The sequence below is a fragment of the Haliotis rufescens genome, unplaced genomic scaffold, assembly GCF_023055435.1.
Source record: "Haliotis rufescens isolate VD_foot unplaced genomic scaffold, xgHalRufe1.0.p SCAF_19, whole genome shotgun sequence".
NCBI lineage: Eukaryota > Metazoa > Mollusca > Gastropoda > Lepetellida > Haliotidae > Haliotis > Haliotis rufescens.
The window spans coordinates 23714031-23726931 of record NW_025963879.1 but is presented as its reverse complement, the minus strand read 5'-3'; the positions used below and the strand labels follow the sequence as shown (position 1 = coordinate 23726931).

At 42.7% G+C, this 12901-nt stretch overlaps 1 protein-coding gene across 1 annotated transcript; it reads left to right on the top strand.

Moving 5' to 3' along the window:
- The first annotated feature begins 6811 nt into the window (after nt 1-6811).
- LOC124135408 lies at nt 6812-12533 on the top strand. Its single transcript, XM_046500723.2, has 2 exons — nt 6812-7377; nt 9953-12533. Exons 1-2 carry the CDS (start codon nt 7215-7217, stop codon nt 11503-11505), a joined length of 1716 nt encoding a protein of 571 aa, XP_046356679.2. The 5' UTR covers nt 6812-7214; the 3' UTR covers nt 11506-12533.
- Nucleotides 12534-12901: the final 368 nt, after the last annotated feature.

Here is a 12901-nt window from a genome sequence, read left to right as displayed (position 1 = left end):
TGACGTTGAATGGCATACCGTTCAGAAGAAGCTACCTGGGATATCGTATATATGACGTTCCAAGGGATACCGTTCAGAGGAAGCTACCTGGGATATCGTATATATGACGTTGCATGGGGTATCTTTCAGAGGAAGCTACCTGGGATATCGTATATATGACGTTGAATGGGATACCGTTCAGAAGAAGCTACCTGGGATATCGTATATATGACGTTCAAAGGGATACTGTTCAGGTGAAACTACCTATGATATCGTATATATGACGATCCATGGGATACCGTTCAAAAGAAGCTACCTGGGATATCGTATATATGACGTTCCATGAGATATCGTTCAGAAGAAGCTACCTAGGATATCATATATATGACGTTGCATGAGATATCGTTCAGAGGAAGCTACCTGGGATATCATACATATGACGTTGCATGAGATATCGTTCAGAGGAAGCTACCTGGGTTATCGTATATATGACGTTCCATGGGATATCGTTCAGAGGAAGCTACCTGGGATATCGTATATATGACGTTGCATGGGATATCGTTCAGAGGAAGCTGCCTTGGATGTCGTTCAGAAGAAGCTACCTGGGCTATCGTATATATGACGTTGCATGGGATATCGTTCAGAGGAAGCTACCTTGGTTATCGTATATATGACGTTCCATGGGATATCGTTCAGAGGGTCTTGCCTGTGATATCGTATATATGACGTTGCATGGAATATCGTTCAGATGAAGCTACCTGGGTTATCGTATATATGACGTTGCATGAGATATCGTTCAGAGGAAGCTACCTGGGATATCGTATATATGACGTTCCATGGGATATCGTTCAGAGGAGGCTACCTGGGATATCGTATATATGACGTTGCATGGAATATCGTTCTGAGGAGGCTACCTGGGATATAGTATACTAGTATATGAGGTTGCATGGGGTATCGTTCCGAGGAAGCTACCTGGGATATCTTCCAGAGATCGATGACTAGAGATCCTCAGAAGATGTTGTCTTTCTATAGGATATCTCATAGAGCTTAATACTACTTGATCTATGGCTTGTATTATGTTCACGTTCAATGTCAGACTTGATTTGATTATTTTACGATTACAAGGTAGTTGCTCATGAACAATACAATACACAGTTTGTTGACATAACTGTGACATACAATTCTCCTTGTCAACCTACGATATCGGTTCTATCATTTGTATGGAATGCGGTTCATCAATCTGTTACAAATATGTTATTGGCACGCACACAATCAAGAATGTTTGATAACAATAGCATCAGAAACAGGAGGGATTCCGGGCCATCACGCACCGTGGCTTGTGTTTTGACAGGAACCATTAAAGATGTACAACCCAACTCTGTTATGTTCGACCCACGATAGCAGTATCAGCGCTGACGGCTTTGTTGCCTGCGTGGATTGCATAGAAATGTTGTGTTATAAGATGCCATATAATTCCCACATTTGGGGTTTGAAGTTATTAACATTCAAATAATACGATTATTGCCTTATTAACAAAAATATAAAAAAGTAATTATTGTCAAATAATATCAGAAATATCAGTATGTGATAGTTTGATTGCAGTTTATATTTGAAATATAGTATTATCTTCTTTTAACTTTCAGCGTTCATTATATGAGGATTTAAATGTTGCACTTAGTATGATATTAAGAAACTACAAGCAAAAGAGGAGTTTCCAGAAGCAAAAGGAATATAGTTATTTTACTCACTGGCACTGTATTGCTACAATTAATTAGCAATTACGTAAGCAACATGGGCACACCAAAATCCGACATTACACGAGGGAACTAGCTGTACAGTCAAGTCTCACTAACTCCGGGTCCTCGGGACCATCAAAATGAAATCGTTGTGGCACTTGTACAGCGCACACAAAAGGCGAGATTAAGCAACGTTGGCTGCGGAGAGTAGTTGAATGGGTGACCATGTTCGGCAAATCTGAGTGTTGCACAATGGATCTCTGTTTCGGCAGATAATCGAGGCTGATTATTCTCTGGCGTTGACGTTTTGAATTTACCTGCCCATCCTTAGGCAAGTGATTTTGCTTGAAGAATGCCTCTGTTCACCTAGAAGTGAATGGGTACCCGGTAGGGAGAGATTGTGACTGTGGACCTCCTAGCGCATGAGGGAGATGAGAATATGTTTTATTGCGTTCATGTTTTCACGTTTAAAACTCCATCAGTCTGAAAACAAAGGTCAGTTTTTAAATGTAGTCCTTTCCGGGTCATGACCTGACCATGAAAAATAATATACGCTGACATACAGCATAGTGTCTCCGTGATTCAACAACTTTTGAAGATCCGGGATAGAATAGGTCTTCAGCAACCCATGCTTTCCGAAAAAGGCGACTATGCTTGTCGTAAGAGGCGACTAACGGGATCGGGTGGTCAGGCTCGCTGACATGGTTGATGCATGTCATCGTATCAAAATTGCGTGGATCGATGTTCATGATGTCCATCACTGGATTGTCTGGTCCAGACTCGATTATTTACAGACCGCCATCACATAGCTGGAATATTGCTGAGTGCGGCGTTAAACAACAAACAAACAAAACGTGATTCAACCTATCAGAAGTAATCAGTTTGGTGAATTGTGGAATGACACCCTTGCAGTTTATGTTCTAATGTGTCACGTTGTGAAGTTTAGTTAAAGCAATATCTTAGAAATATTTTTTCACAGAAGAATTAAAATGTACTTGTATGTAAGTCGGCTAAACATAGATGCCATGTTTTCTAAAAACTTATTACTTTATATATTTATTTATAACTCTCCGTACCAAATGCGTTTGATTCAAAATGAACATATAAAGATAAATCCGGTTTACAAGCCAGAATGAGGGGGTCAGGGGGTATGTGTCTGAGCCACCCCTCCACGTTCCAACCTAATAGGGTTCTTCAGATTGTCATAGCGACTGATTTACGACACCCATTGTCTGAAGAACATTTAATTGCAAAGGCTCATTACCCTGGAGCCATGACATCTATATGCCTTGAAACACTTAATTGCTGTTATTTATAAGATGCTAATCCTATTTGTTAATCCCCATTTTTGTGTACATCGACCGTCTGCCATCCTGAACGAGATGTGCAAGTATGTCACTGATGATTTACTGTTTACATTTATATTTATTACTTACTAAATGTCAGGTGACCTTGGCTATACAAGCCTTGGTCCAGAGAGATTGAAAAAGAGAAGGAAAGGTCTTACCCTTAGCCTAGCTAGGGTTAGGCTGGGTGCTCCGGGGCACCTAGACAACAACCACTACCACTACGTGCTGACCTGGCACATAGTGTCTTTTGTATGTATATATCTACATGAATAAAGTAAAACTGTATATACCGCAAGCCATCGTCTCCAAGTTGTCACTTCCTACAGGAACCACACCCCTTGCATATACGAGTATGCAAATTATTCATTAATCAACGTCAGACCACACGCGTTGTTAATTTCTTCAGATGAATTTAATCTGATGCAGAGATGCGTTTAACACAGCCACTTGGATTATCGGATCAAGCAAGCCAATGAAAAAAACGAGTCAGCACACCCATTGCATTTGTCAAGGATGACTACCAATGCTTATATCTCAATACAAACACAGGTTTACAAACACAGCTGCTGTGGAGATTAGTCTTTGGCCATAATGGCCACTAATGAGGTGACGAGGCATGCTTCTACCTGTATTATAGTCGCTGCATTGATTGATCTAATCGGGCCAGTTCCACGAACCGATCTTAGCCGTAGTCTATCGTAACTCCCAAACTAGACTAACATCTAGTCTCTGTAGGTCTGTTTGGCAGACTGGTCCAATATTTTAACATAGACTTACGGCATTCATAGCACTGAGTTTTTTTAACCAGGATGCACTAGTCGTGGTTCGAATGGTAATGTGTCGAGATTTCGACTCTTGGTTTATCAGTACCATATACGTGTCCCTGGGTTTCCAGCGAAGTGGTGAACATCCCCACCCAAACCCCAGGGCCGCTATGTAACTAAAACAGTGTTTAAGTGTTACAAACCACACCTGACTCGCCATATCCACACTTTACATAAAGAACACTACATAACTTAAATACAGTTTAGCTTACTAATACTGGCATTCTTCCGATTGAGTTGTCGGTCACATTCTGTGACTAATTTGACACGTACCTATTGTCATAAGCCGATGAACCTGACCTAATGACCTATCAGAATATATACACAGTTGCGCCGCATTCTAGGCATTTGAAAATAACAATGACCTATAATAATGCTGAATTTATATATTATTATGTATAATTGAAATCTAAGATAATGGGATGATGTATTGTTCAATATGACATGCAGTGCTGTATCATTCTCACTTGTCTAAATCGTTTCCAGTTCATCATTATCGTTACATCGTGACTTGACTCATATGCTACAGTTCTGTAGATCAGCTAACCCCACGAACAATGTTCCTGCAGAAACATGATCTTTTCTACAGAGCGCCTGAGGTAGAACCTGTGAAAACTCGCATAGACCAATCTCAGCACAACAACTATCGTAACACCTGCCCTCACTTTCATATAGGGGTCTTAGCACAACGCCCGTCGTAACACCTGCTATCACTTTCACGTAGGGATCTTAGCACAACGCCTGTCGTAACACCTGCCCTCACTTTCATATAGGGATCTTAGCACAACAATTATCGTAACACCTGCCCTCACTTTCATATAGGGGTCTTAGCACAACGCCTGTCGTAACACCTGCCCTCACTTTCACGTAGGGATCTTAGCACAACGCCTGTCGTAACACCTGCCCTCACTTTCATATAGGGATCTTAGCACAACAACTATCGTAACACCTGCCCTCACTTTCATATAGGGGTCTTAGCACAACGCCTGTCGCAACACCTGTCCTCACTTTCATATAGGGGTCTTAGCACAACGCCTGTCGTAACACCTTCCCTCACTTTCATATAGGGATCTTAGCACAACGCCTGTCCTAACACCTGCCCTCACTTTCACGTAGGGATCTTAGCACAACGCCTGTCCTAACACCTGCCCTCACTTTCACGTAGGGATCTTAGCACAACGCCTGTCGTAACACCTGTCCTCACTTTCATATAGGGGTCTTAGCACAACGCCTGTCCTAACACCTGCCCTCACTTTCACGTAGGGATCTTAGCACAACGCCTGTCCTAACACCTGCCCTCACTTTCACGTAGGGATCTTAGCACAACGCCTGTCGTAACACCTTCCCTCACTTTCATATAGGGATCTTAGCACAACGCCTGTCCTAACACCTGCCCTCACTTTCACGTAGGGATCTTAGCACAACGCCTGTCCTAACACCTGCCCTCACTTTCACGTAGGGATCTTAGCACAACGCCTGTCGTAACACCTGTCCTCACTTTCATATAGGGGTCTTAGCACAACGCCTGTCCTAACACCTGCCCTCACTTTCACGTAGGGATCTTAGCACAACGCCTCTCGTAACACCTGCCCTCACTTTCACTGGGGGTCTTAGCACAACGCCTGTCGTAACACCCGCTCTCACTTTCACGTAGGGATGCTAGCATAACGCCTGCTGTAACACCTGCTCTAACTTTCACATTTGGATCTTAGCAAAATCGCATAATCCGTAGTTCGACAAGAACGGAGTTAACGTGGTTCGCTCTATTTGGAAACTCGCCTACCTGTATACCACATCGCATATGCAAGACTGTTCAAGATATCAGGAAAAACATTGAACATGTTTAATCTTTGTAGAATTAAAGAATAATTAACAACTCATCTGTTAGAGCCCTGATAACAAGCAGTACATTGGCGCTGACTGCCTTCTCCTGTGTCGCGTCATTTCAAAAATGCTATACAGGCACATCGTATGGGCATTTGAACAAGCGACAAGTAATGCTTGAGCGGCTGATAAATTGAAATTTCAATACTACAAGCCAAACCATTAAGATACCAGATCGTGGGCGTAATATACACATGGTCGAAGTCAAAGCTGATTGCAGAAATGTTTAGGACCCTTGCCTGGACGTTGTTTCTTGTGCGTATATAAGCCACATTTTAGTCTTTATTCATTGACACTATTTCACATCAATCAGTGGTACCTGCTTTAAACATTGGCCATAAAGCCCAGGAAAATGCAGGAACCATTTTCATTCTCTCACTCTTTTAGAACCGAAAACGTAGAATACAGCTGCCAAATATCTGACTGTCCCTTTGCGACGTAGGGCGTTGTTTATAATATCAGTCAACGGTTGCTCTGGTCCAGGCTCGATGATTCACAAGCCTTCGTGATATAGCTGGGAAAATTCTTATTCCGGTGTAGGGGTAGCCGTTCGTAAAGCGTTTGCTCATCACGCCGAAGACCCGGGTTCCCAACATGGGTACAATGTGTGAAGTCTATTTCTGGTTTCCCCTTCTGTAATATTGCTGGAATATTTCTAATAGCGGCGTAGAACCCAACTCTCTCACTGTCCCATATATCAGATTTAGATGTATATTGGTAAGACCATAGCAGTGTCTTCATACGTATGTATCCAAATCAAGCCACACACAGAGCCTCTAAAGTGAAATGGTTTTACAGTAAATTGGATACGGTTTGCATGTTAATGAATGATAAACTTCATGGCCAGTAGCACCAGAGTATCAAAATACGTATATAGGACGTGAGATCTAACACAGATTAAGACTAATCGGTCAGTCTTCTTAATCATAGCAGGCTAATCCGTCATGGCGTATTAAGTTCTATGGAGCTTATCAGATTGTGCCCGCTTGCAGCTACACATTCAGTGAGAACGAGGCTGTCACATTAAGTTTGGGTCACCCACTGGCGTACCTCCCCAGGAATATGTGCTCCCTCCAGCCATTAATTAATAACACCCTTAAGCTTTACGCTGGAAAAAGTATTTCGAGTCAGCAAAAGCAGTAAGTAAGCGAAAAGATCGTGCAACGTTTTTGGTGGCGATATTGAAGAGACATCAAGTCCTATTGATTGAAACATCATCATAGGTTTCGACAGCTGGATGACAGAAGATGTAAACACATGATATAAAAGGAAAAAGAGGTTACCTGTTTGGGTTAACTGCAACGAAAGCCGCATCTGCACAGGGACAACATAGCGGTGAAAGACAGCATGAGTTAAATCTCTCTGAACCACGGCTCATATCGGCCTGGTGTATGTAACGCACCTTGATTCTGAGAGAAACGACAAGTGACTGTGTCAAACACATGTGGAGGTCATTTGGGGATCTCAGAGAAAGATCGTGTCTAATTTGTGAGCTTTCCCGGTTTTACGCCATGGATATTTGGGACGAGGGCATCTACTGGAGCAGCTGCAGCGACTACCTGGACGGTGATCTCTACCTGGACGATTACTCCCGCAGACACACAGGTAACGTAGCCCAGTACCAACCATGTTTTAGTCCACTATGGCAGACCTGTCTACAGTGTTTCAGTTAACTGGGACTGACCTGCCTATAATGTTTCAGTTAACTATGGCAGTTCTGCCTACAGTGTTTTAGTTAACTATGGCAGATCTTCCTACAGTGTTTTAGTTAACAAGGACAGACCTGCCTACAGTGTTTTAGTTAATTTTGGCAGATCTTCCTACAGTGTATTAGTTAACAAGGACATGCCTGCCTACAATGTTTCAGTTAACAAGGACAGGCCTGCCTACAATGTTTCAGTTAACAAGGACAGGCCTGCCTACAATGTTTTAGTTAACTAGGACAGGCCTTCCTACAGTGTTTTAGTTAACTAAGGAAGACCTGCCTACAGTGTTTCAGTTAACTATGGTGTCCTGCCTACAGTGTTTCAATTAACTATGGCAGTTCTGCATACAGTGTTTCGGTTAACTATGGCAGTTCTGCATATAGTGTTTCAGTTAAATATGGCATACCTGCCTACAGTGTTTTAGTTAACTATGGTGGACCTGCCTACAGTGTTAAAGTTAACTAGGACAGACCTGCCTACAGTGTTCTGCCTACAGTGTTTTAGTTAACTATGGTAGACCTGCCTACAGTGTTTAAGTCAACTAGGACAGACCTGCCTACAGTGTTTTAGTTAACTGTGGTAGTCAAGGATCATAATCAAGACTAATCTAGGAGTCGAACCCATGATCTTGGGCACGCCAAAGAGACGCAGCTCTACGCAGCGAATTACGGCGTCGTTGCGGATAATCCTCATGGGCGCTATGATCTAATATAACAACTCCGTTTGTCTCGAACTAATGATCACTCGACATGAATTCGAGGAATTTACAGTCATGATAAGTTTTATTTGAATTAAGAAAATAACCACCGGATCAGAGAATGAATGAACAAACAAAAGTGGTGTTTATATACCGGTATATTTATCATTTGAAATTTAATTTGGTTAACATGTAGATAAGAACGGGCCTGGAGCAAGCCAACACGCTGCCCAAGGCTTAATCCCCGTTATAACGCAAATCTGAGTACAAGCAATCTTAGGAATAGTTACTCTTTTATATACCTCAGAGTATATATTTAATATAACCTTCACCCAACTTTCAAAGCTCACCCCTTCACAGATCCATTAGTCTGAACTTATCCCTTGTTCAACTGTAAGCGGTTTCAATTCTGACTGAGCCATATTGTACTGTACAGCATGTCTTGTGGTGGATACCCACGGTTACATTGTGGACATGTATACCGACGCCATTCTCACGTAGACATGTAGACACATTGCCCTTACTAGTACTATTTGTCACTTCATGAAAGAACAGAACGCATCATGCCTCATGACCGATCGTATCCTCATTGCCAACCTTCCGTACCTTCATTGCCGACTCACCGCATGTACGTTCATTACCAACTACCGCACTTTCATTGCCGTACCATCCGTACTTTCATTGAAGACCCTCCGTACTTTCATTGTAGACCCTCCGTACTTTCATTGCCGACCCCCCCCCCCCCCCCCCCCCCCCCACCCCCACCCCCCTGTACCTTCATTGTCGACCCTCCGCATTTTCATTGCCGACTCTCCGTACCATCATTGAAGACCCGCCGTACTTTCATTGTAGACCATCCGTACCTTCATTGTAGACCCTCCGTACTTTCATTGTAGACCCTCCGTACCTTCATTGTAGACCCTCCGTACCTTCATTGTCGACCCTCCGTACCTTCATTGCCAACCTTCCGTACCTTTATTGCCAACTCTCCGTACCTTCATTGTTGACCCTCCGTACCTTCATTGCCGACCCTCCGTACCTTCATTGTAGACCCTCCGTACTTTCATTGCCGACTCTCCGTACCTTCATTGTAGACCCTCCGTACCTTCATTGCCAACCTTCCGTACCTTTATTGCCGACTCTCCGTACCTTCATTGTAGACCCTCCGTACCTTCATTGCCAACCTTCCGTACCTTTATTGCCGACTCTCCGTACCTTCATTGTTGACCCTCCGTACCTTCATTGCCGACCCTCCGTACCTTCATTGTAGACCCTCCGTACTTTCATTGCCGACTCTCCGTACCTTCATTGTAGACCCTCCGTACCTTCATTGCCAACCTTCCGTACCTTTATTGCCGACTCTCCGTACCTTCATTGTAGACCCTCCGTACCTTCATTGTCAACCTTCCGTACGTTTATTGCCGACTCTCCGTACCTTCATTGTAGACCCTCCGTACCTTCATTGCCAACCTTCCATACCTTTATTGCCGACTCTCCGTACCTTCATTGTCGACCCTCCGTACCTTTATTGTCAACCTTCCGTACCTTCATTGCCAACTCACCGTATCTTCATTGCCAACTAACCGTACCTTCATTGTCGACTCTCCGTACGTTCATTGTCGACCCACCACACACACATTTATTAAAAAAACCCATCCAAACCAATAATAGTAAACATTGTGAAGTTAACATATGAACCATCGCCCGACCAATTTCCACACAGGGCTATAGATAAGCCTGCGCAATTTTGCATGTGACCGTCTTATACTTGTTTCAGGCATGTTTCTCATGGACGTGGCTGCGGTGTGTAATGAACACTCCCGGCTGACAAACCGGTGTGAGCGGATCCGTCGTCTTGAGGAGGAGATGCTCGACCACTACAGATTGTATGAAGATCAGTACGAACACAGGTACAGGCTAGGCTCCAGATTTGCTCAGTTGGAGGATCGTATACGACGCATGAAGGCAGAAACTAGATATCTGCTGCACAGAACCAAGTCCGCGTTGCCGCATCACGCCTGGACCCAGAATGGACGGTATCAACTGTACGACAAACCGTGGTTTCAGAGCGACCATGCCAGAAATTCAGAGTTTCAGTATAATAAGGATTACCATATACCTACAGAAACACATTTAAGTCAGCTTGGGGGCAATGCTGAATATTACTACCGAACTGGCGGACAAGATGATACTATAAGGGCAAGATCAGCGTATAATACTCCCCGAACAACACCTCAGGATGGACTATCTGTTGTACACAGTGAAATGGGGGACGCTTGGATACAAGATGGTGATAGAAGTCCTAGCTCTACAGCTAATACTCCTAGATTAGCCGCTCGGACTGGCAAATCTGCAGTACTAAGTGAGAAAATTGTCGGGACAAACGACAGTGATATGTTCCAGCAAAGGTTGAGAGAAATGCTTGGAGAATCAGAAACATGTGGTAAGATAGGATTGACCGGAAGTGAGGATGTCCATGCGCATTCAGTAGCTGCAGAAAAGACAGAACGGCTTAGTGTTGTATCCGATGACATTAAAGACTCAAGCCGCCTTTTCGAAAAGAAGCTTACGGAAACGATTGACACGTTTCGACAGAATGTGGTAGAGGGAAAAGACCGGAACACAGTGGTAGAGGGAAAAGACCGGAACACTGAAGTAGATGTAAAGGAAGATCAACAAGAGCCATGTGCTTCAGATCCGACTGCCGAACAGACCTCCCCAAGGCGAACTGGGACGCCAACGAAACATAAGAAGAAGACCCAACTACCAAGGAAACAAGCAGTAACAGGCGGTCTGGGAAACGACAAACTGAATCAGCAGATCATTGAAGGACTTACAAGGAATGTGAACGAGAGGTTTTATCAGACTTGTTCGGGAAGTGAAAGAGAGCAAGTAAATTTTAAAAATAATGAGTGTGATAGAAAGAACGGGAACGATCCTGGATATACTGACCAACAACAAACTGCTAGAGAGCAGATGCAGGAAAGGGCCCGTGGTCTTGAAACTCTTTTGAAGAATCGAAATAAATATGCAGACTCCAAGCTTCCGAGGAGGAAGGTTACAAATCAGCAGGGGTTGACGGAGAAAGATCTAGACAGAGGGTTTGGAACAGGAAAAGAGAGGAATATGGTGACTGATTTACCACATGACTCTCTTCAAGCTCAAACTGGAAGAAAACTCAGATCTCCAAGACAACCCATGAAGACCTTGAACTACACTGAAGCCAAACGAGAAACAGTTATTAATAATGTGAGGAAGTGTATGATAAAAGACCGATCTTTTAGTATAGTGAGTGACCATCAGAAGACAAGACGCCACTATGTGAGATAAACAACAGTCTATCGCATCTGCTATCAAACACAATTCTACGTCAGTGAGAAATCCCTGTATGGGCGACGTTTGGAGCATTTAGTTTCTATTGACGGTTTGCCTTTGCTTATTTTTACCACTGGCAACATTTGGATTAAACTGGGGTTTTTTTTCGTTTCAACTGGTCCGAATTCGAACGAACATAGCTTCGTGCCTGATTTGTCAAACCATTTGCAAAAGTATTATTCATTTACTACCGGTCGACATTCCGACCTAATTTAACGCGACCACTACATTAACCACATAAACAAACACACTTTATTTGTCTACAATTTAATCATATACGAGGCACGAGATCATATGTCAGCAAGGTAAATATGTTTTTATATGGGTCTTCATAAGTCAATGCGTTAGTAACATGCTAACGCCGACTCGTCAATAATTCAGTTGTATAGGAACAAGTGTAATTGCGTGAGATAGAACAAAATCCTACATGGTACAAATATTTTAATATTTGCAAAACAAAACTTCTATATTTTGTATGGTACATCTACATATATGATAATTAACTATAGTCTATAGATGGGACAAACATGCGCATATGCCTACCTACGGAATCCTACTGTACTTTGGTCCAGATGTGTAATCTTTAAAGCAGTTGCCCATCGTATGAGGCAGTTATGTGATATTCACCATATATCTGAAGTCACATAGTGTAGTTCTGTAAGAGATTCTGAACGAGTCAAGAGGTACCCAGTACATCATACGACCGACTGAAGTGGGAAGCGATTGGTTATTATATGTGACCTTGCCTACCCTTGCCTGCCTAATGTGTGTCTAAAGTGTTGCAAACTACATGTTATCTGGTTGAAGCTCGATAAGTTACTTTCACGATACACATTCATTCACTCACTCACTTATGAATACATGAAGATGATTTGAAAACGTGTGGTATCAGTGTGTCGATGTACTTTGGAAATCATTTGGAAATGCTTTCATTTCCTCAAGAATATGTACTGTGTATTTCATAAATAAATTGTGATTTTGGATCGAATGTCTCCTGTATTGCCCAGTTTCATGTAAGAACTATATTTTGTCATTTTTTATTTTCACACATTACTGCCAAGAGTTATGTGAATATTAACGACAATATTTTTCCATATTCATAAGAAATTCATTGTACGATCACGGCTATGTCATAAGCATGCGTTTATGAATCAGTATCAGTTCGTGATGACACCAAGTGTTCGCGAAAAGATGAGTGTATCCTGCCCCACAATTGGCACTCATCACAAACACTTCCAAAGGCAAGTCAATTGTTCACCTGAAAAAAACATGGAAACATATGGAACGTTATGTTTGAATTCCTGACAGATAACAACGCTTTAGACATCTGCACGAAGCATTTTCTCTTGTA